At 58.0% G+C, this 19472-nt stretch overlaps 1 protein-coding gene across 1 annotated transcript; it reads right to left on the bottom strand.

The window, feature by feature from the left end:
* On the bottom strand, positions 1-7810 carry LOC141725936 (uncharacterized). Its single transcript, XM_074530077.1, has 5 exons — positions 6726-7810; positions 5275-6282; positions 4089-5069; positions 2647-3678; positions 1-2431 (listed from the first exon to the last, which is right to left on the bottom strand). Exons 1-5 carry the CDS (start codon positions 7602-7604, stop codon positions 1538-1540), a joined length of 4794 nt encoding a protein of 1597 aa, XP_074386178.1. The 5' UTR covers positions 7605-7810; the 3' UTR covers positions 1-1537.
* Between the last annotated feature and the right edge of the window lie 11662 nt (positions 7811-19472).

Raw genomic sequence — 19472 nt, 5'->3', positions numbered from 1 at the left:
TAAGGGATATAAAGGAATTTTGGCAGTTGGCCAAAAAACTCATCCGTAACTTAACCCGTTGTTCTCCAGATCGGGTTCCACTGCTGGGCTACAAACACATTCCTGAGTTCAGACATTATTCAAGCATTCCCGGGAGGTTTGGATGTTCCAGGAACTGTTGTTTGGTTTGAATCTCTGACTTGTCTGCAGGACATTCTGTAGATTGGGTCAATATATTTGATTTCTTCTCTTGGTTCCATCGTCTTGTTTCAGGATCAATTCATGAAGTCTTCTCAGGTTTGGGTCACTGTTATCCCCTGGAGAGGTCGGGCCCAGGTGTGAGAAACAAGGGAATTGTTTTACATCTGAGTCAGTTACACAAAAGCATTTTAACATTGCATAGTCCCTATTTTAATATTTATTGTTTGTCTATTTAATATTTGTCTATTTTTAATATTTTAAGGCTTATAATATCTATTTATTACTCCAGCACTAAATTGGCTACACAGATAAACTCATCGATTATATTGTACCAGCAAGCAGCTACAAGGAATTATTAATAATCAATAATCAAGTATACCGCAGCAAAACACTTGTTAAAGTATTTTTTAGCAAAAGCCAATGCAGAATTGCAGAAACCAAGGCAGAATTGCAGAAGCCAATTATTAAATTGTCATTTACGACCCCTGTGGGTGGCCGTGTCCTGCTGGTCCCTGGCCCAGGCAAGGGCTGCGTCCTCGCAGGCATCACGGAGCTTGGTGATCTCCTCCACCAGCTGTTTCCATCTCTCCTCACATGCAGCCACCAACTCCGGCCAGGCGCTGCCCGCGGCTCTCACATCGGCCCAGGTGGCCCCAGGGGTGGCCGTGAGGGTGGTCAGGGTCCGGCCCAGGGAGGGGACACCACGATGGCCCAGGGAGGTGACACTGCTGTGGTTCAGGGTGCTACGGAGGCTCTGGGTGAAGCTCCCCAGGTCCTCATGCAGGGAGTTTGGGGACTTGTGTCAGAACTTGCCCCTGTGTGGCCCTGACTGGGTGGCCACCACCTCACCCAGGGTGGCCACCACGGCCACCAGAGCCTGCAGCTGCAGAGGGGACACCTGGGGAGGGGACAGGAGAGGTGTCAGGGACCTGGTGGCGCTTGCCTTGGAGGGCTCTGCTGTCCCCTCTGTCGCTTTGCCATGCCCTGTCCCCTCCTGCCACCACCCTGTCCCCTCTGCCACCCCTCGTGTTCCCTCTGCAGGGACATGGGGACACTGCAGAGGTAGCACCAGGGACATGGCACCACCCCCAGCACAGTGGCACCAGTTCTGCCCCAGGCAGGTGGCACTTGAGGGGCTCTTGCTGACACGAGGAGCTGCTGGCACTCGAGGAACAGGTGGCACTTGAGGGGCTCTTGGTGACACGAGGAGCCGCTGGCACTTGAGGAGCTGGCAGCACTTGAGGGGTCTTGGTGACATGAAGAGCTGGTGGCACTTGAGAGCTGGTGGCACTGGAGGAGCTCTTGGTGACACGAGGAGCTGATGGCACCCAAGTGTCCACAAGTCTCCCCAGTGACATCACTCCCCTGATGAAGTCACAGCAGTGACATCACTGTCCCGAAGCAGCCTTGGGATGTCCTTGATGGCTCTTTGGCACCGCTCGGCCACTGCACGGCTTCCAGGGCCACTGGAGACACCTTGGCGAGCAGAGGGACTCAGGAGGATGTTGTCAATGAGCTCAAGTGTCCCCAGCAGGTGATCCTTGGCCAGGCGGGTGCTGGCGCGCCACAGTCGCTCAAATTCGGCCACTTCATCCAGCTTGGACTTGGGGACATCAGGGGAGGCCTCGTTTGTCCCCTTCAGGATGGCCTCGATGTCCCTGAGCTGCCACTCCATGTTCCAGTAGAACAAGGTGACTCTGTCACACGCTGCCACCAAGCGCTGCAGTGGCTCCAGGGCCACCACTGCCCAATGTCCCCACCTGGTGGCCGCCATTGGCCACATGGTGGCCACCCCATCTTCTCCCATGGCCTCATTGGTGGCTGCGGCCACCTGGGAATCATGCGGGGCCATTTCCCAGGTCACGTCCTCCCTGATCAGGGCCACCATCAGCTGCCGGGCCTTGACCACCTTCCCGCAGACATCTCGGAGCTTGGTGGCCTCTCTGGCCAGCTGGTCCCAGCTGTCCACAAGCTTGGCCACCAACTCCCACCGTGCCTTGGCCGCAAATCTCATATCGGCCCAAGTGGTCCCAGGGGTTGCCCTGAGGGTGGCCAGGGCCCAGCCCAGGGAGGTGACACCACCGTGGTTCAGGATCGAACGGAGGCTCCGGATGAAGTTCTTCACGTCTTCATGCAGGGAGTTTTCGGAATTGTGTAGGCAGGTGGCCCTGTGTGGCCCGGTCATGGTGGCCGCCACCACACCCAGGATGGCCACCACGTCCACCATCACCTGCAGCTGCGGAGCGGACACCTGGGGAGGAGACAGGGGAGGTGTCAGGGACCTGGTGGCAGTAGTGGCCTCCTGGATAGGCGCCCTGCCCCCAAGGGGTGCCCTTTGTCCCTCCATCCCTTTGTCAGCCTCTTGTCCCGGCTGCCACCCCCCACCAGCCTCCCTGTCCCCGCATTGCCCCCTCCCTCCTGCAGTGTCACTTCTGTCCCACTCTCTCCCCCACCTCCCCATCGCACCTCTTGGAGCTCCGTGCTCACTGGGGACACCTTTGGGATGCTCTGAGGACACTCTGGGGTTTGAAGGAGCCTTGGGATATCCTTGGTGGCTCTTTTGCACCGCTCGGCCACCCCACAGGCACGGGGGCTGGTGGGACCACCAGTGAACAAGAACTTGATGGCATCTGGGACTGCCCCCACCAGGTGACCCTTGGCCAGGCGGGCGTTGGCCTCCCACAGCCGCTCAGCCTCGACCACCTTGGCCACCAAGCCCTCAGGGAGACCAGGGGATGCCCAATTTATCGTTTTCATGGCAGCCTCGATGTCCCCGAGCAGGCGCTGCAGCTCCCGGGGGAACGCAGTGGCTTTGTCACATGTGTCCACCAAGCGCTTCAGCAGACACAGGGCCACCTCCAGCCGCTGTCTCACCATGGTGGCCCTTCTTGCCTCACTGGCAGCCACCCTGGCCTCTCTCCTCTTCTGGGCTCCATGCCCGGCCACCACCTCGGCCCCCTCCTCCCTGCCCAGGGCCTGACCCAGCTCCGCCATGTTTTCCTGAGCTGTCCCATCATGGGCAGCCTCGTCCTGCAGCTCCCTGGCCCGGGTGGTGGCAGTGGTCACCCTGTTGGCCGCCTCAGTGGCCACCTCCTTGCAGGTGTTGTGGAGCTTGGTGGCCCTGCTGGCCAGCTGGGCCCACCTGCCCACAAGTACGGACACCGACCCCTGCCACTTGCTGGCCACCGTTGTCACACGGTCCCAGGTGGTCCAGTCGGTGCTCTCCCAGGCAGTCAGGGCACAGCTGAGGGAGGTGAGAGGGTCACCATCATTGTAGGTAGGAGGGTCATCATCATTGTAGGTGACATTGCGGTGCCACCAGGTGTCATCTGTGCAGTACAGGGTGATGCGGAGGTTCTCAGTGAAGTCCACCAGGTCCCAGTACAGTCTCACTGTGGACACGGGCAGCATCTCCTCGTCCCGCCTGGGCAGGGTGGCCAGCAGCTCACCCAGGATGGCCACCACGGTGACCTGTGCCTGCAGCAGGGCCGGGGACTGCTGGGGGGGGACAGGGGAGGTGTCAGGGACCTGGTGGCACTTACGGCCTCCTGGGGTGTTCCCCATCCACTGAGGTGTCCCTTTTGTCCTCTCTGTCCCTTTCTCAGCCTCTCGTTCCCTCTGTCACCCCCTGTCCATCCCCTCATAGCCCGTTCCACCCAGTGCTCCCACTGCTGTCCACTCTGCCACTCCCCCCAGCCCCCATGTGCCCTTACTGCCCACTTGTCCCCTCATCCCTCCCTTTCCCCTCCACCCCTCTGTCACCTCCCCCCTTCCTGCCACTCCCTCCTGTCCCCTTTGTGACCCCCTGTCCCCTCCCGCCATTCTTCCTGTGTCCCCCCCATTCCCCCACTGCCACCCCTTCCACCCCAGTGTCCCCTCCGTCTCTCTCTCCCCCACCCCCATCACACCTCTTGGTGCTCCATGCTCATTGGGGACACCTTGGGAATGTTTTGGATACTCTCTGGGGGTCGAAGGAGCCTTGGGATGTCCTTGGTGGCTTTTTGGCACCGCTCGGCCACTGCACAGTCACTGGGCCCAGTGGGACCACCAGTGAAATAGAAGTCGATGATGTCTTGAAGTGTCCCCAGGAGGTGATATTTGGCCAGGCGGGCATTGGCCTCCCACAGCCGCTCAGCCATGGCCACCTGGGCCACCAAATCCTCAGGGACTTTAGAGGACACCTCATTTGTCCCATTCAGGGTGGCCTCGATGTCCCCAACCCTACGCTGCAGCTCGCGGGGGAACGCGGTGGCTTTGTCACACGCGGCCACCAAGCGCTCCAGAGGCCCCAGGGCCGCCTCCATCAGCTGTTTCACCATGGTGGCCCTTGTTGCCTCGCTGGCAGCCTCCATGGCCTTTCTCCTCACTTTGCCCTCCCTGCCCAGGGCCTGATCCAGCTCCATCACGTTTTCCTGAGCTGTCCCATCACGGGCAGCCTCGTCCTGCAGCTCCCTGGCCCAGTCAGTGGTGGTGGCTGCTCTTTTGGCCACTTCAGTGGCCACCTTCTTGCAGGTGTCATGGAGCTTGGTGGCCTTCCTGGCAACCTGGGCCCAGCTTTTCACAAGCGCGGCCACAGACCCCTGCCACTTGCTGGCTGCCACTGTCACAGGCTTCCGGGTTGTCCATGGGGTGCTCTTGTAGGCGGCCAGGACCTGGCTCAGGGAGGTGACAGTGTCATCATCATTGGAGGTGACATTTTGATGCCTGCAGGTGTCATCAGTTCCGTTCATGGTGGCCCAGAGCTCATTGGTGAATTCCTCCAGAACCCAGTACAGGCACCCTGGGGACATGAACACCAGCATCTCCTCGTCCACCCTGGGCAGGGTGTCCAGGAGCTCACCCAGGGTGGCCACCACAGTGACCTGTGGCTGCAGCAGGACCAGAGACAGCTGTGGAGGGAACAGGGGAGGTGTCAGGGACCTGGTGGCACTTGCGGCCTCATGGGTTGGCCCCCAGCCCCCAAGAGGTCTCCTTTATTCCCTTCATCCCTCTGTCAGCCTCTTGTCCCCTCTGCCACCACCCTCCACCCTCTGTGTCCCTCCCATCCCCCTCTTCCCCCCCCCTCCCCCAACCCCCTTCCCCACTCTGTCACACCTCTTGGAGCTCCCTGCTCACTGGGGACACCTTGGGGACACCTTGGGCACGTGGTTGGGGTCGAAGGAGCCTTGGGATGTCCTCGATGGCTCTTTGGCACCTCTCGGCCACCCCAGTGGGGCTATCGCGACCACCTTCAAAATAGAACTTCCAGATGTCTCGAACTACCCCGTCCAGGTGACCCATGGCCAGGTGTGTGTTGGCCTCCCACAGCCACTCGACCTCGGCCACCTTGGCCACCAAGTCCTTGGGCACCTCGGGGGATGCCTCATTTGTCCCCTTCAGGGCAGCCTTGATGTCCCCAGCCCTTTGCTGCAGCTCCTGGTGGAACTTGGTGGCTTCATCACACGCGGCCACCAAACGCTCCAGCAGCCCCAGGGACGCCTCCAGCCGTTCTCTCTTCCTGGCGGCCCTGGTTGCCTGGGTTTCAGCCACCCTGGCCAATCTCCTCACCTGGGCTTCACCCCCGGCCACCACCTCGGCCCCCTCCTCCCTGCCCAGGGCCTGACCCAGCTCCCCCCTGTTTTCCTGAGCTGTCCCATAATGGTCAGCCTTGGCCTGCAGCTTCCTGGCTCGGGCGCTGGCGGCGGCTTCCTCAGAGGCTGCCTCAATGGCCACCTTCTTGCAGGCATTGCAGATCTCCTTGGCCTTGCTGGCCAGCTTGGTCCAGCTGTCCACAGGCAGAGACACCGACCTGTGCCAGTCGGGGGCTGCCATCCTCACATTAAACCAGGTGGTCCATGGGGTGCTCTCGTAGGCGGCCAGGGCCCGGCTCAGGGAGGTGACAGGGTCACCAATTCTGTCAGGGTGCTTGCAGTGGCACCAGACACACTCAGTGTACCCCATGGTTTCCCAGAGCTCATAGGTGAATTCGCCCAGGTCCTTGTGCAGGCACCCTGGTGACATCAGCAGCAGCATCATCTCCTCATCCCGCCGGGGCAGGGTGGCCAGCAGCTCACCCAGGGTGGCCACCACGGTGACCTGTGGCTGCAGCAGGGCCGGGGACAGCTGGGGAGGGGACAGAGGAGGTGTCACAGACCTGGTGGCGCTTAGGTCCTGCTGGGGTGGCCGCCCCCACCGAGGGGTCATTTTTGTCCCCTCCATCCCTTTGTCAGCCCCTTATTCCCTCTGCCACCCCTTGCCCCTCCCCTCGTAGCCCCTCCCACCCACTGCAATCCCATGCTGCCTCCTCTGCCACACCCACCAACCTTCCATGTCACCTCCCCACCGTGTACGTCCCATCCCCCTCTGCCCCCTTACCGCCTTTTCCCTCCACTCATCTGTCACCTCCCCCCTTCCTGCTACTCCCTCCTGTCCCCTCCCACCATCCCCATGTATCCCTCCATCCTCAATAATTGCCCCTTCCCCCTCAGTGTCCCCTCAGTCCCCCTCTCCTCCCCCAGATCCTGTCCCCCCTCCCCCAGTCGCACCTCTTGGGCCTCCATGCTCACCGGGGAAACCCTGGGGACGCTCTGGGGATGCTCCGGGGGTTGAACAAGCCTTGGGATCTCCTCGATGGCTCTTTGGCACCGCTCGGCCACCTCACAGGGGCTGTTGGGACCACCATTGAACAAGAACTCGATGATGTCTGGAACTGCCCCCAGCAGGTGATCCTTGGCCAGGCGGGCGTTGGCCTCCCACAGCCGCTCGGCCTCGGCCACCTTGGCCACCAAGTCCTCGGGGACATTGGGGGATGCCTCATTTGTCCCCTTCAGGGCAGACTTGATGTCCCCAACTCTGCGGTGCAGTTCCCGGGGGAACGCGGTGGCTTTGTCACACGTGGCCACCAAGCGCTCCAGCAGCCCCAGGGACGCCTCCACCCGCTCTCTCACCATGGCGGCCCTTCTTGTCTCGCTGGCAGCCACCCTGGCCTCTGTCCTCTTCTGGGCTTCAAAGGTGTCCTCCTCCTCGGCCCCCTCCTCCTTGCCCAGGGCCTGACCCAGCTGCAACATGTTTTCCTCTCGTACAAAAATGGCAGCATCATCCAGCCGCTTCCTGGCGGTGCCCACCCTGTCGGCCGCCTCAGTGGCCACGTCTCTGCAGGTGTTGTGGAGCTTGGTGGCTGCCCTGGCCAGCTGGGTCCACCTGTCCACAAGCACAGACACCAACCCCTGCCACTCACTGGTGGCCATTGTCACATCATTCCAGGTGATCCCTGGGCTGCTCCCCCAGGCTTCCAGGGCCTGGCTCAGGGTGGTGTTGGGATTCTTATCATTGGAGGTGACATTGCAGCGCCACCAGCTGTCATCTGTGCAGTACAGGGTGACCCGGAGGTCCCTGGTGAAGTCTACCAGGTCCCAGTACAGGCTCACTGCAGACACGGGCAGCATCTCCACATCCCTCCTGGGCAGGGTGTCCAGCAGCTCACCCAGGGTGGCCACCACGCTGACCTGTGGCTGCAGCAGGGCTGGGGACAGCTGGGGAGGGGACAGGGGAGGTGTCAGGGACCTGGTGACACCTATGGCCTCCTGGGGTGGCCCCTGGCCCCTGAGGGGTCCCTTTGTCCCCTCTGTCACTTTGTCAGCCTCTTTTTCCCTCTGGCCCCCACTGCCCCTTCCCTCATTGCCCCTCGCACCCCCTGCCCCTCTGCCATCCCCCTGCTCCCACTGCTGTCCCTTTTGCCAGTGCCCGTGCCCCCTTCCCACCGTATTCCCTCCATCCTCCACTGCCCCCTTCCCCCCTTTCCCCTCTTCCTCTCTGTCACCTCCCCCCTTCAATCTACTCCCTCCTGCCCTCTTTTTGACACCCTGTCCCCTCCCACCATTCCCCATATCCGCCCCATCACCTATTGCCTCCTTCCCCCCTAGTGTCCCCTCTGTCCCCCTCTCCCCCCATCCCTCTGTCACACCTCTTGGAGCTCCATGCACACTGGGAACACCTTGGGGACACCTTGGGGATGCTCTGTGGGTTGAAGGAGCCTTGGGATGTCCTCAATGGCTCTTTGGCACTGCTCAGCCACCTCACAGGCCCTGGGTCTGGTGGGACCACTGGTGAAATAGACGGCGATGATGTCTTGAAGTGTCCCCAGCAGGTGATCCTTGGCCAGGCGGTTGTTGGCCTCCCACAGCCGCTCGGCCATGGCCAACTTTAGCACCAAGGCCTTGAGGATATCGGGGGAAGCCTCATTTGTGCCCTCCAGGGTGCTCTCGGTGTCCCTGAGCCGCCACTGCAGCTCCCGGGGGAACGCGGTGGCTTCGTCACACGCGGCCACCAAGCGCTCCAGCAGCCCCAGGGCCGCCTCCAGCCGCTGTCTCACCATGGTGGCCCTTGTTGCCTCGCTGGCAGTCACCCTGGCCTCTCTCCTCATTTGGGCTTCACTCTCAGTCACCACCTCGGCCCCCTCCTCCCCGCCCAGCGCCTGACCCAGCTCCACCATGTTTTCCTGAGCTGTCCCATCACGGGCAGCCTTGTCCTGCAGCTCCCTGGCCCGGGCAGTGGCTGTGGCCGCCCTGTCGGCCGCCTGGGTGGCCAAATCGCTGCAGGTGATGCAGAGATCAGTGGCTGCCCTGGCCAGCTTGGCCCACCTGTCCATGAGCACATGCGCCGACCTCTGCCACTTCCTGGCTGCCATTGTCACATCATCCCAGGTGATCCCTGGGGTGCTCTTGTAGGTGGCCAGGGCATGGCTCAGGGATGTGACAGGGCCATCATCATCGGAGGTGACATTGCAGCGCCACCAGGTGCCCTCAGTGCAGTACAGGGTGACCCGGATGTTCCTCGTGAAGTCCTCCAGGCGCCGGTACAGTCTCACTGAATACCTGAGCAACAGCATCTCCTCGTCCAGCCTGGGCAGGGTGGCCAGCAGCTCACCCAGGATGGCCACCACGGTGACCTGTGGCTGCAGCAGGGCCGGGGACAGCTGGGGAGGGGACAGGGGAGGTGTCAGGGACATGGTGGAACTTACTGCTTCCTGGGGTAGCCTCCTGCCCCTGCGAGGTCCCCTTTGTCCCTTCAATCCCTGTGTCAGCCTCTTGTTCCCTCTGACACCCCCTGCCCCTCTCATACCCTGACCCCTTCCCCCCCTGCCACCCCCACCCCGCCCCTGTGTCTGCTCCACACTGTGTACATCTCATGCCCCACTGCCCCCTTCCCCCACTGTGTCACCTCCCCACTTCCTGCCACTCTCTCCGGTCCCCTTTCGCACCCTCTGTGCCCCCTTCCCCCCCCCCATCTCACATCTTGGAGCTCCAGGATCACTGGCGGTACCTTGGGGACACCTTGGGGATGCTCCAGGGGTCGAACAAGACTTGGGATGTCCTCGATGGCTCTTTGACACCGCTCGGCCACCCCACAGGCACTGGCGCTGGTGGGAGCACCAGGGAACAAGAACTTGATGCTGTCTTGAAATGTCCTCACCAAGTGAGCCACGGCTTGGCGGGCGCTGGCCTCCCACAGCTGCTTGGCCAGGGCTGCCTTGGCCACCAAGGCCTCAGGGACATGGGAGGACTCCTTCTTTCTCCCCTCCAGGGTGGCATCCATATCGTAGGGCAGGTGCTCCAGCTCCCGGGGGAACACAGTGGCTTCGTCACACGCGGCCACCAAGCGCTCCAGCAGCCCCAGAGCCACCTCCAGCCGCTGTCTCACCATGGTGGCCCTTGTTGCCTCTCCAGCAGCCACCATGGCCTCTCTCCTCACCTGGGCTCCATGCCCGGCCACCACCTTGGCCCCCTCCTCCCTGCCCAGGGCCTGACTCAGCTCCACCATGTTTTCCTGAGCTGTCCCATCACGGGCAGCCACATCCTGCAGCTCCCTGACCCGGGCGGTGGTGGCGGCCACCATGTTGGCGGCCTCAGTGGCCACCTCCCTGCAGGTGTCATGGAGCTTGGCTGCTTTCTTGGCCAGGTTGGCCCACCTGTCCTTTAGCGCTCCCAGTGACAAGTGCCATCCGAATATGTCCCATATCACACGCTTCTGGGGGGTCCCTGGGTTGCTGTCATAGGCGACCAGGGCCTCGCTCAGGGAGTTGAGAGGGTTTTCATCATCGTTGGTGACATTCCAGTACCGCCAGGCACCATCAGTGCGGTACAGGGTGGCCCGGAGTTCCCTGGTGAATTCCTCCAGGTCCCGGTGCAGGCTCACTGCAGACCCGAGCAGCATCTCGTTCTCCCTGGGCAGGGTGGCCAGCAGCTCGCCCAGGATGGCCACAGCACTGTCCTGTGGCTGCAGCAGGGCCGGGGACAGCTGGGGAGGGGACAGGGGAGGTGTCAGGGACATGGTGGCATTTGTGGCCTCCTGTGGTGGTGCCTGTGCCCTCCTGGGGTCCCCTTTGTCCCCTCCCTGGAGGGCTCTGCTGTCCCCTCTCTCCCTTTGTCACGCCTCCGACCCCTCTGCCACCACCTCTCACCTCCTGTTCTCCCCCCCTTCACCTCTCTGTCACCCTCCCCCTTTCTCCTATGCCCTCCTGTCCCTTTGCGACCCCCTGTCCCTCCCACCACCCTCGTCTCCCCTCAGTCCCCCACTGCCTTTTATCACCATCCCCCGTGTCCCCTCTGTCACCCCCGTGTCCCCTCTGTCACCCCCCCTCACCACTCCAGGATTGTCGCACCTCGAGGGGCTCCATGGCAGCTGGGGACACTCCAGGGACACTCCAGGGATGCCTTGGGGACACTCTGGGGACACTCCAGAGACACTCCGGGGACACTCCAGGTGACAAACACGCCCCAGTGGCAGTTGGGGACACGCAGGAACGGGGCGCAGCCGCACAGGGGAAACAGGAAGAGGTGACATCACCACTCCCCACTTCCCGTGGGGCCAGGGCAGAGTCCACAGTGTCCGCCCCAATGTCCACAACGGGACCCCAATGTCCCCTCAGGGTCCCCAACAAGGCACAAGTGTCCCCTGATGTCCTGCTGGGGATACCAGGGGCACACCAGGGTCCTGTTTGGGACACTGTGTGGACATTGGGGACATCGTGGGGACCCAAAATTGGACAGGAGACATCAGGGTGGCTCCGGTGTCCCCACGGGAAGGGCACAGGGGTATCCCCAAGTGAAGGGCATAGGGGTGTCCCCAGGGTCCCTAACAGGACCCCAGTGAGTCCCTGGTGTCCCCAGCTGGACATCAAGGGGAAACTTGGGCATTGTGGGGGACATTGGTGCAACACCAGGGCCATGTGGGGACACTCAGGGGACATCAGGGTCCCACTGGGGACATTGGGGGCCATTGGGGACCCTGCCCTGACCCCACAGGTTGGGGGAGGCATGGGGGACAGTGACGTCACCTCTTCCTGCTTCATCCATCTGCCCCTGCCACGTTCCCGTTTGTCCCCAACTGTCACCCAGATATGTTTTTCCTCAGCGTGTCCCCAGAGTGTCCCCAAAGTGTCCCCAGAGTGTTCCCAAAGTGTCCCCACAAAATGTCCCCAGTGGCCATGGAGCTCTGCGAGATACAACAATCCAAACGTGGGGGACACAGGGGTGACAGAGGGGATGAGAGGGTGTGGCAGGAAGGGGGGAGGTGACAGACGGGGTGGAGGTGACTGAGGGTGGCTGGGAGAGGGCACAGCGGGAGGGTGGGATTAGACAGAAATCTGGGGAATTTTCTGGGAATTTTCATTGATACAGTTTGAGGATTTTTGCAGATAAAAGAGTTCTTGCAGGACAATGGCCACATTCAGCCGATGCACAATCCAGCCTGCTTGTACTGATGGACAATGGACACGTGCACAAACAATGAATAATGGACATATTCAGAAATGGGGTCGGTATATCCTTGAAAGAGATACAAGAAAAAGCGTCACCAGGACTCAGCAGGTTTGTCAGCAAGTTTGGGAAAGTAAGAAAAGAGTGAGCCATGGGTGGGCCAGACGGCAACAGCAAGATGTGTGAAAAATTAGGCGATCCAATCAGCATTCTAATTTAGATGCGTGAACAGTTAGGACTAACCAGTCATGTATTAGCTAGAGATGCATGGACAGTAGAGATTTATTATAAATATAGTCTTTTTAGGGATAATAAATTCGGCTTCACTGGATCGTATTGGTCATGGTGTGTTGTCCCTGAACCTCCACACCCCGCATTTCGGGTGGAGAACGTGGGCAGGCCCAATGTCACAGCACTAAAGGGACTCGAGGTCGGCAATTTGGCTGATGTGCAGAGGATCAGAGCCAGCCCTCGAGGAACGGAGCAGCCGGTGTAAAGTATCCTCACTGCCCAGGGGAGAGGGAAAGGTTACTGGAGCTCCAATCGTAGATGGCTTGAATCTCACCCTGATCAAGGTGAGCGGCTGGGGAGGAGATGGGGTCTGAGCATGAAAGGGAAGGTGTTCAGAAACTCCTCCAACATATCCTCTCTGAGAGAGAACAAAAGTATGATGCTTCCAATTTGGAGGGACTATTGCACTGGGCTTGGGACCATAATCTCGTAGCAGGAGCACAGGTTGGTTTTGAGATTTCGACATGAGAAGCTGTGGGGTGGATGTTGTGGGACTGTATTGCATCTGAAGGGAGTGAGGCAAAAGAGGCGTCTACATATTCTACTTTGTGGAAAATCATCATAGAGGTGTTGCAAGCCTCAAAGGCAGAGAGGAAAGCTGCTGCTGCGGCTTGTGCAGCCCTTGCCTCTGCGTCAGAACAGCCTCAGGCATTTCCAGTAACTTCAGTCCAGCAGCTGTTTTCTACCACTTAGATATTCCCTCACCCAGCCCACAGCCCCTCAGCTCAGAATGGAGCATTGCCCCGACTGCTCCTCCAGCTCAGAGCGAGAAAGAGGAGGCTGCTGCCTCTTTGGGGGGTTGGGCTGTCAGACAAAGGTCAGTTGCACTCAGAGTGAAAAAATCATAGATAACAGTAATTTAGAAACTAAACATGCTGGAAGTGAAAAGGAGATGTTATTATAAATAATGCTTCTATCGAAGAGGATTTAAAATCTTTAGTGGACAGTTTGAAAAAATTACTAATTCAACAAAATGATTCAGTTGTCCCCAAAAGAGACTAATCTTTTGAGAAAATGGACTTGCCAATGATAGTGGGTTCAGACAGACAACCAGGAAAGCGGTTACCACCCTCCCAGTTTGTGTCTGAGCCAGCATTCGAGCCAGTTAAAGGAAATCCTCCCTCTCATGCTGTAAAAAAAGTTTAATTAGAGTTGGAATTTGACCCTGACAGAGAAGTAGCTCAGAAACGAAAGTGGAAGGGAGTTATTACAGAAGCTGTTGTTGAAGGGACTTTTCTCTCAAATGATCTAGAGGCTTTTCCTGTAGTGACTAATGCTGCAAGTAGAGTTTGGGAACCTTTCAACTGGGAGATTTGAGAAAGGTTAAGAGCTGCAATTTCACAATTCAGCTTAAAATCCCAACTTGTGCAGTCACTTCTGCAGTATATTTTTGCATCTAAAAATAATGAATCAATATATCATAGGCATTAAAATATTAAAAATAGACAAATATTACATAGACAAATAATAAATATTCACATAGGCACTATGCAATGTTGAAATGCTTTTGTGTAATTGACTCAGGTGTAAAACAATTCCCTTGTTTCTCACACCTGGGCCCGGCCTCTCCAGGTGATGATAACAGTGACACAAACCTGAGAAGAATTTATGAATTGATCATGGGGTGTGAAACAACAGGATGGAACCAGGAGAAGAAATCAAATATATTGCCCTACTCTACAGAATGTCCTGCAGACAAGTCAGAGGTTCAAACCAAACAACAGTTCCTGGAACATCCAAACCACTCAGGGATGTTTGAATGATGTCTGAACTCAGGAATGTGTTTGTAGCCCAGCGGTGGAACAGGATCTGGAGAACAACGGGTTAAGTTAGCGGAAAGTTCCTTGGCCAACTGTCAGAATCCTTTTATTGCCATTATTAAACATTTACAATTTTCAAAGAGTGAGCTTTGTTTCTCGCACCCTGCTGTGGTTTGGGGGCCCCCCCGGCTGCTGAGCACTGACCCCGCCCCAGGTGTCACTGGAACCCCCAAAAACCGCAGCCACCACCAGCCCTTGTTGGGGGTTGGGTTTTTCTGTTCTTTCCTTGTTTCTTGTGCATTTTTTCCCATGGAGTTGCTGAGAGGCGCTGATGGCTGAGTGCTTGAGAAGGCGGGGAGGGGGAACTCCTCTGGTTTTTGGGAGTTTCTCTGGGAGGGGGGCACAGAGACAGCGGGAGAATGGGGGGCAGGGGTTGGGGGCAGCCTCTCTCTGTCGCTCTTTGGCATCGGAGGAGGGCGGCCAGGCTGTCCCTGCAGAGAGAATTCACTGGCACGGCTGGAGCTTGGCCCTGAGGGACCGATCACCGTCTGCTCGTGTGCCCTGGGAATCCTCAAATTTGTGTGTCCTGGGAATCCTGAATTCCGTGTGCCCCGGGAATCCTGAATTCCATGTATCCTGGGAATCCTGAATTCCGTGTCCCTGATGTCCCCACAGTGTCCCAAACAGGACCCTGGTGTGTCCCCAGTTTCCCCAACAGGACATTAGGGAACAGTTCAGCCTTGCTGGGGACTCTGAGGGGATATTGGGGTCCCATTGGGGAAATCAGGGGACACTGGGGACCCTGCCCTGGCCCCACGGCGGGGGTGGCAATGACATTACATCTTCCTGCATCCTCTATCCAGCTGCACCCCGTTCCTGCGTGTCCCCAGCCGTCACCTGGGTGTGTTTGTCACCTGTAGGGTCCTCAGAGTCTCCCCTGAGTGTCCCCAGAGTGTCCCCAAGGCGTCCCCTGGGTGTCCCCAAGGCATCCCCGGAGTGTCCCCGGAGTGCCCCCAGCTGCCATGAAGCCCCTCAAGGTGTGACAATCCTGGAGTGGTGGTGGGGAGGGGACAGACGGGACACGGGGATGACAGAGGGGACACGGGGGTGGCAGGAGGGACAGGGGGTCAGAAATGGGACAGGAGGACTTAGGAGGAAGGGGGGAGGGTGACAGAGCGGTGAAGGGGGCAGACAACAGGAAGTGGCGGAGGAGGCAGAGGGGTCAGGGTGGTGACAAAGGGAGAGAGGGGACAGCAGAGCCCTCCGGGGAGGGGACAAAGGGGACCACAGGAAGGGACAAGGCCACTCCAGGAGGCCACAAGTGCCACCAGGTCCCTGACACCTCCCCTGTCCCCTCCCCAGCTGTCCCCAGCCCTGCTGCAGCCACAGATCACCGTGGTAGCCACCCTGGGTGAGCTGCTGGACACCGTGCCCAGGGAGGATGAGGAGATGCTGATGCTGCTCGAGTCCCCAAGGTGCCTGTACAGTGAACTGGTGGGCATCACCACGGAGTTCCACGGCACCCTGTGTGCCACTGATGACACCTGGTGGCACTGCAATAACTCCTCTGAGGGTGAGCCTCCTATGTCCTTTAGCCAAGCCCTGGCTGCCTACAGGAGCACCCCAGGGACCACCTGGTTCCATGTGAGAATGGCAGCCAGGAAGTGGCAGGAGTCCATGGCTGTGCTTGTGTACAGCTGGGCCCAGATGGCCAGGAAGGCCACCAACCTCCACAATGCCTGCAGGGAGGTGGCCGCTGAGTTGGCCAACACGTTGGCCACTGCCACCGCCCGGGCCAGGAAGCTGCAGGCCAAGGCTGGCCGTGATGGGACAGCTCAGGAAAAGATGGTGGAGCTGGGTCAGGCCCTGGGCTGGGAGGACATGGAGCTCAGGCGAAGAGAGAGGCCAGGGTGGCTGCCAGCGAGGCAAGAAGGGCCACCATGGTGAGACAGCGGGTGGAGGTGGCCCTGTGGCTGCTGGAGAGCTTGGTGGCTGCGTGTGACAAAGCCACCGCGTTCCCCCGGGAGCTGCAGCACCTGCTAAGGGACACAGGCTGCCCTGGAGGGGACAAATCAGACATTCCCCGATGTCCCCGAGGACTTGGTGGCCAAGGTGGCCAAGGCCGAGTGCCTGTGGGAGGCCAACGCCCGCCTGGCCAAGGATCACCTGCGGGGGACACTTAATGACATCATCAAGTTCTATTTCAATGGTGGAACCGCCAGCCCCAGTGGCTGTGATGTGGCCAAGTGGTGCCAAAGAGCCATCGAGGACATCCCAAGGCTCCTTCAATCTCGGGAGCGTCCCCAGAGCGTCCCCAAGATCTCCCCAGTGAGCATGGAGGTCCAAGAGGTGCGACAGGGGGGTGGAGGAGAGGGGGACAGAGGGAACACTGGGAGGGACATGGGGTCTGGTGGTTGGTGGCAGTGGGGAAAAGACTCGACAAAGGGACAAAGGAGACCCCTCTGGGGCACAGGGACCACCACTGGAGGCCGTAAGTGCCACCAGGTGCCTGACACATCCCCTGTCCCCTCCTCAGGTGTCCCCTCCACAGCTGCAAGTGCTGGTGGCCGTGGTGGCCACCCTGGGCGAGGTGGTGGCCACCCTGACATGGCCACACAGGGACAAGGGCCTACATGAGTCACCAAGCTCCCTGCATGAGGACCTGAGGAGATTCACCCGCAGCCTCCGTTCGATCCTGGACCATGGCGGTGTCACCTCCCTGGGCCACTCCGGTGTCCCCACCCTGAGACAGGCCTTGGCCACTCTCTGGGCCACCCCCAGGGACCACCCAGGCCAATATGAGAGCTGCGGCCAAGGCATGGTGGGAGTTGGTGGCCAAGCTCGTGGACAGCTGGGACTGGCTGGCCAGGGAGGCCACCGAGCTCTGAGAGAAGGTGGTCATGGAGCAGCTGCTGATGGTGGCCCTGGACAAGGAGGAGGTGACCTTGGAAATGGCCACGCACGATGGCCAGGTGGCGGCAGCCAACACTGAGGCCATGGGAGAGGCTGTGGTGGCCACCAGGAGGGGACATTGGGCAGAGTTGGCCCTGGGGCTGCTCTATCTCTTGGTGGCCGCGTGTGACAAGGCCACCTTGTTCTACTGGAACATGGAGTGGCGGCTCAGGGACATCGAGGCCATCCTGAAGGGGACAAACGAGGCGTCCCCTGATGTCCTCCAGGCCTTGATGGCCAAAGTGGCCAAGTTTGACTGTCTGCGGGAGGCCAGAACCCGCCTTGCCAAGGATCACCTGCTGGGGACACTTGGGGACATGGACAACATCCTCTTGAGTCCCTGTGGTGGTTGTAGTGGGCCTGGTGGCCCTGGCAGCCGCACGGTGACTGAGCGGTGCCAAAAATCCATCAAGGACATCCCAAGGCTGCTGCAGGAAAGTTTCACATAGGGGCAGTGACATCATCAGGGACATCGCTGCTGTCACCTGTGCCCTCCCCGTGCAGTGTTTGAGATAAATCTGGGGAATTTTCAATGATACTGTCCCAAATCCTGATGGGAATGACATCACTGGGGACACTCTGGGACAGTCAGGGACAGTCAGGGCCACACTCAGGGATACTCAGGGACACTCAGGGAAACCCTGGGGACACTCAGGGACACTGGGGACACTCAGGGAAACTCTGGGGCACTCCGAGGACACTCAGGAAACTCAAGGACACTCAGGGACAGAGGACAGGGTGAATGAGTCCCCTCAAGAGCTTCCAGGTTTGCACTGTTCTTGCAGCAGAGCCGGGGCATAAATGACAATTTAATAATTGCCTTTTGCACTTTTGTATTGCCTTTTGCACATTGTTGTTGATCACCAGCAATTTGATATGGTATTTGGTACTGATATTGATTATCGGTGATTTCTTGTAGCTGCTGGTTGGTGCAATATAATCTATCAGTTCATGTGTGCACTGTACAGCTTATAAATAAATAAATAAATTATTAATATCGTCTCTATAAATCAGCCTGGTCTGATCTGAACTCTGTGTCAGACACATCACTGACCCCATCAAGAGATGAGTGCCCAATAAATCCACCCCAACGTTCCTTGAGGGGAGCACAGCCAGGGAGCTGCTTCAAGGCGCTGTCACTGAGATATTTCCCCTTGGAAACCCTGGGTGGGAGGCAAATACACCCGAGCAGATGGCAAAATTAAAATGATATCAAAGCCTCGCGGAATGTGGGTTAAAACATGGGGTCTCTAAAGCTGTAAATTGGTCAATGCTTCACCAAGTGAGGCAAAATGATGATGAGTTGCCCAGCCATTTTTAAAACAGGTAAAGAAAATCTGCCATCAAATATACTGATGTAGATCCTGAGTCAGCTGATGGCAAAGCACATCTGGTTTTGTTTTGAGTGGGTCAGGCTTCAAATGACATAAGGAGAAAAGATAAAGGGAGTTGAAGACATGGATAAACTCCTGGAGGTTGCCTGGAAGGTGTTTTGAGAAAGGGGCCCAACTGAAAGAGTTAATCCCAACCTAACAAGAAGGCAACTCAGGAAAAGTCACCCAAGAAAGCTTCCCCTCCGGAGAAGGTTCAGAGTGCACCCTGTAAGAAATGGGGGCATTGGAAAAAGGACTGTCCAGTGCTGACAGAAAAATCATCAGTCCCTGTTGTAGCAGCGGTGCCCAGCGGGGAATAATGAGCATTGACTCCATGATTGCAGCAGGCTGATCAATCCCTTTGTTATACCATCCTTTACTACTAAGAAAAACCCATGGCCCTTGCCAGACAGTCACAACACACACATGGATCCAATTGGTCAATGAAGCCAAACAACCATCGCCAGTGGCCAATTGTTCTGGTTTGAAAGCAAAACCAGTGAGAGACTCCAAGCCAGAAATACCGTTTATTAGGGAAAGGGACAAAACCCCAAACTACATGAAAAAAAACAAAGAAAAATATATATAAATGTATAATGTACATAATAATGTATAGAACAGATATATAGATATTGATATATATAACATACAGAATGAAACCTTACATACAGATCTCACTTAAAATGGGTCTCCTTGTGGTACACAAGGAGTTTCCCCGTCCTTCTGCATTACCCAACCAGTGTAGCCAGGACCTTGAGCAAAAACCTTGCTGCCCCACTTTGGGTGCCAAAACAATGTTCTGGTTTGAAAGCAAAACCAGTGAGACTCCAAGTCAGAAATGCAATTTATTAGGAAAAGGGAAAAAAAAACCCCAAAAGACATGCAATAATACAAAATGAAACCACTAATGGAGTCAGAATATAACCTGACACCCTGCTGGTTAGGGTGGTGGCAGCAGTCCAGATGAAATGGTCTCGTTGATGTTGTGATCCCATTGAAGAGATCTAATAGCGTTTGTCCTCTGGAAACCAGTGGGTAAGGGCTGCCTGTTCTGTCCCAAAGCCCAGATTGTATCCAGGTGGGGATGCTGAGCTCCTCCCCCCTGGGTGGAGCATCTCCCAATGGGCTGATATCATTCTGAGTCATGATTGGTCCTTGATTGCCCATCCAACAGAAATGGC

Source organism: Zonotrichia albicollis, chromosome 31, assembly GCF_047830755.1.
Source record: "Zonotrichia albicollis isolate bZonAlb1 chromosome 31, bZonAlb1.hap1, whole genome shotgun sequence".
Classification (NCBI taxonomy): Eukaryota; Metazoa; Chordata; class Aves; order Passeriformes; family Passerellidae; genus Zonotrichia; species Zonotrichia albicollis.
The sequence above is the reverse complement of the archived record's forward strand: the minus strand, read 5'-3'. Positions and strand labels throughout refer to the sequence as shown.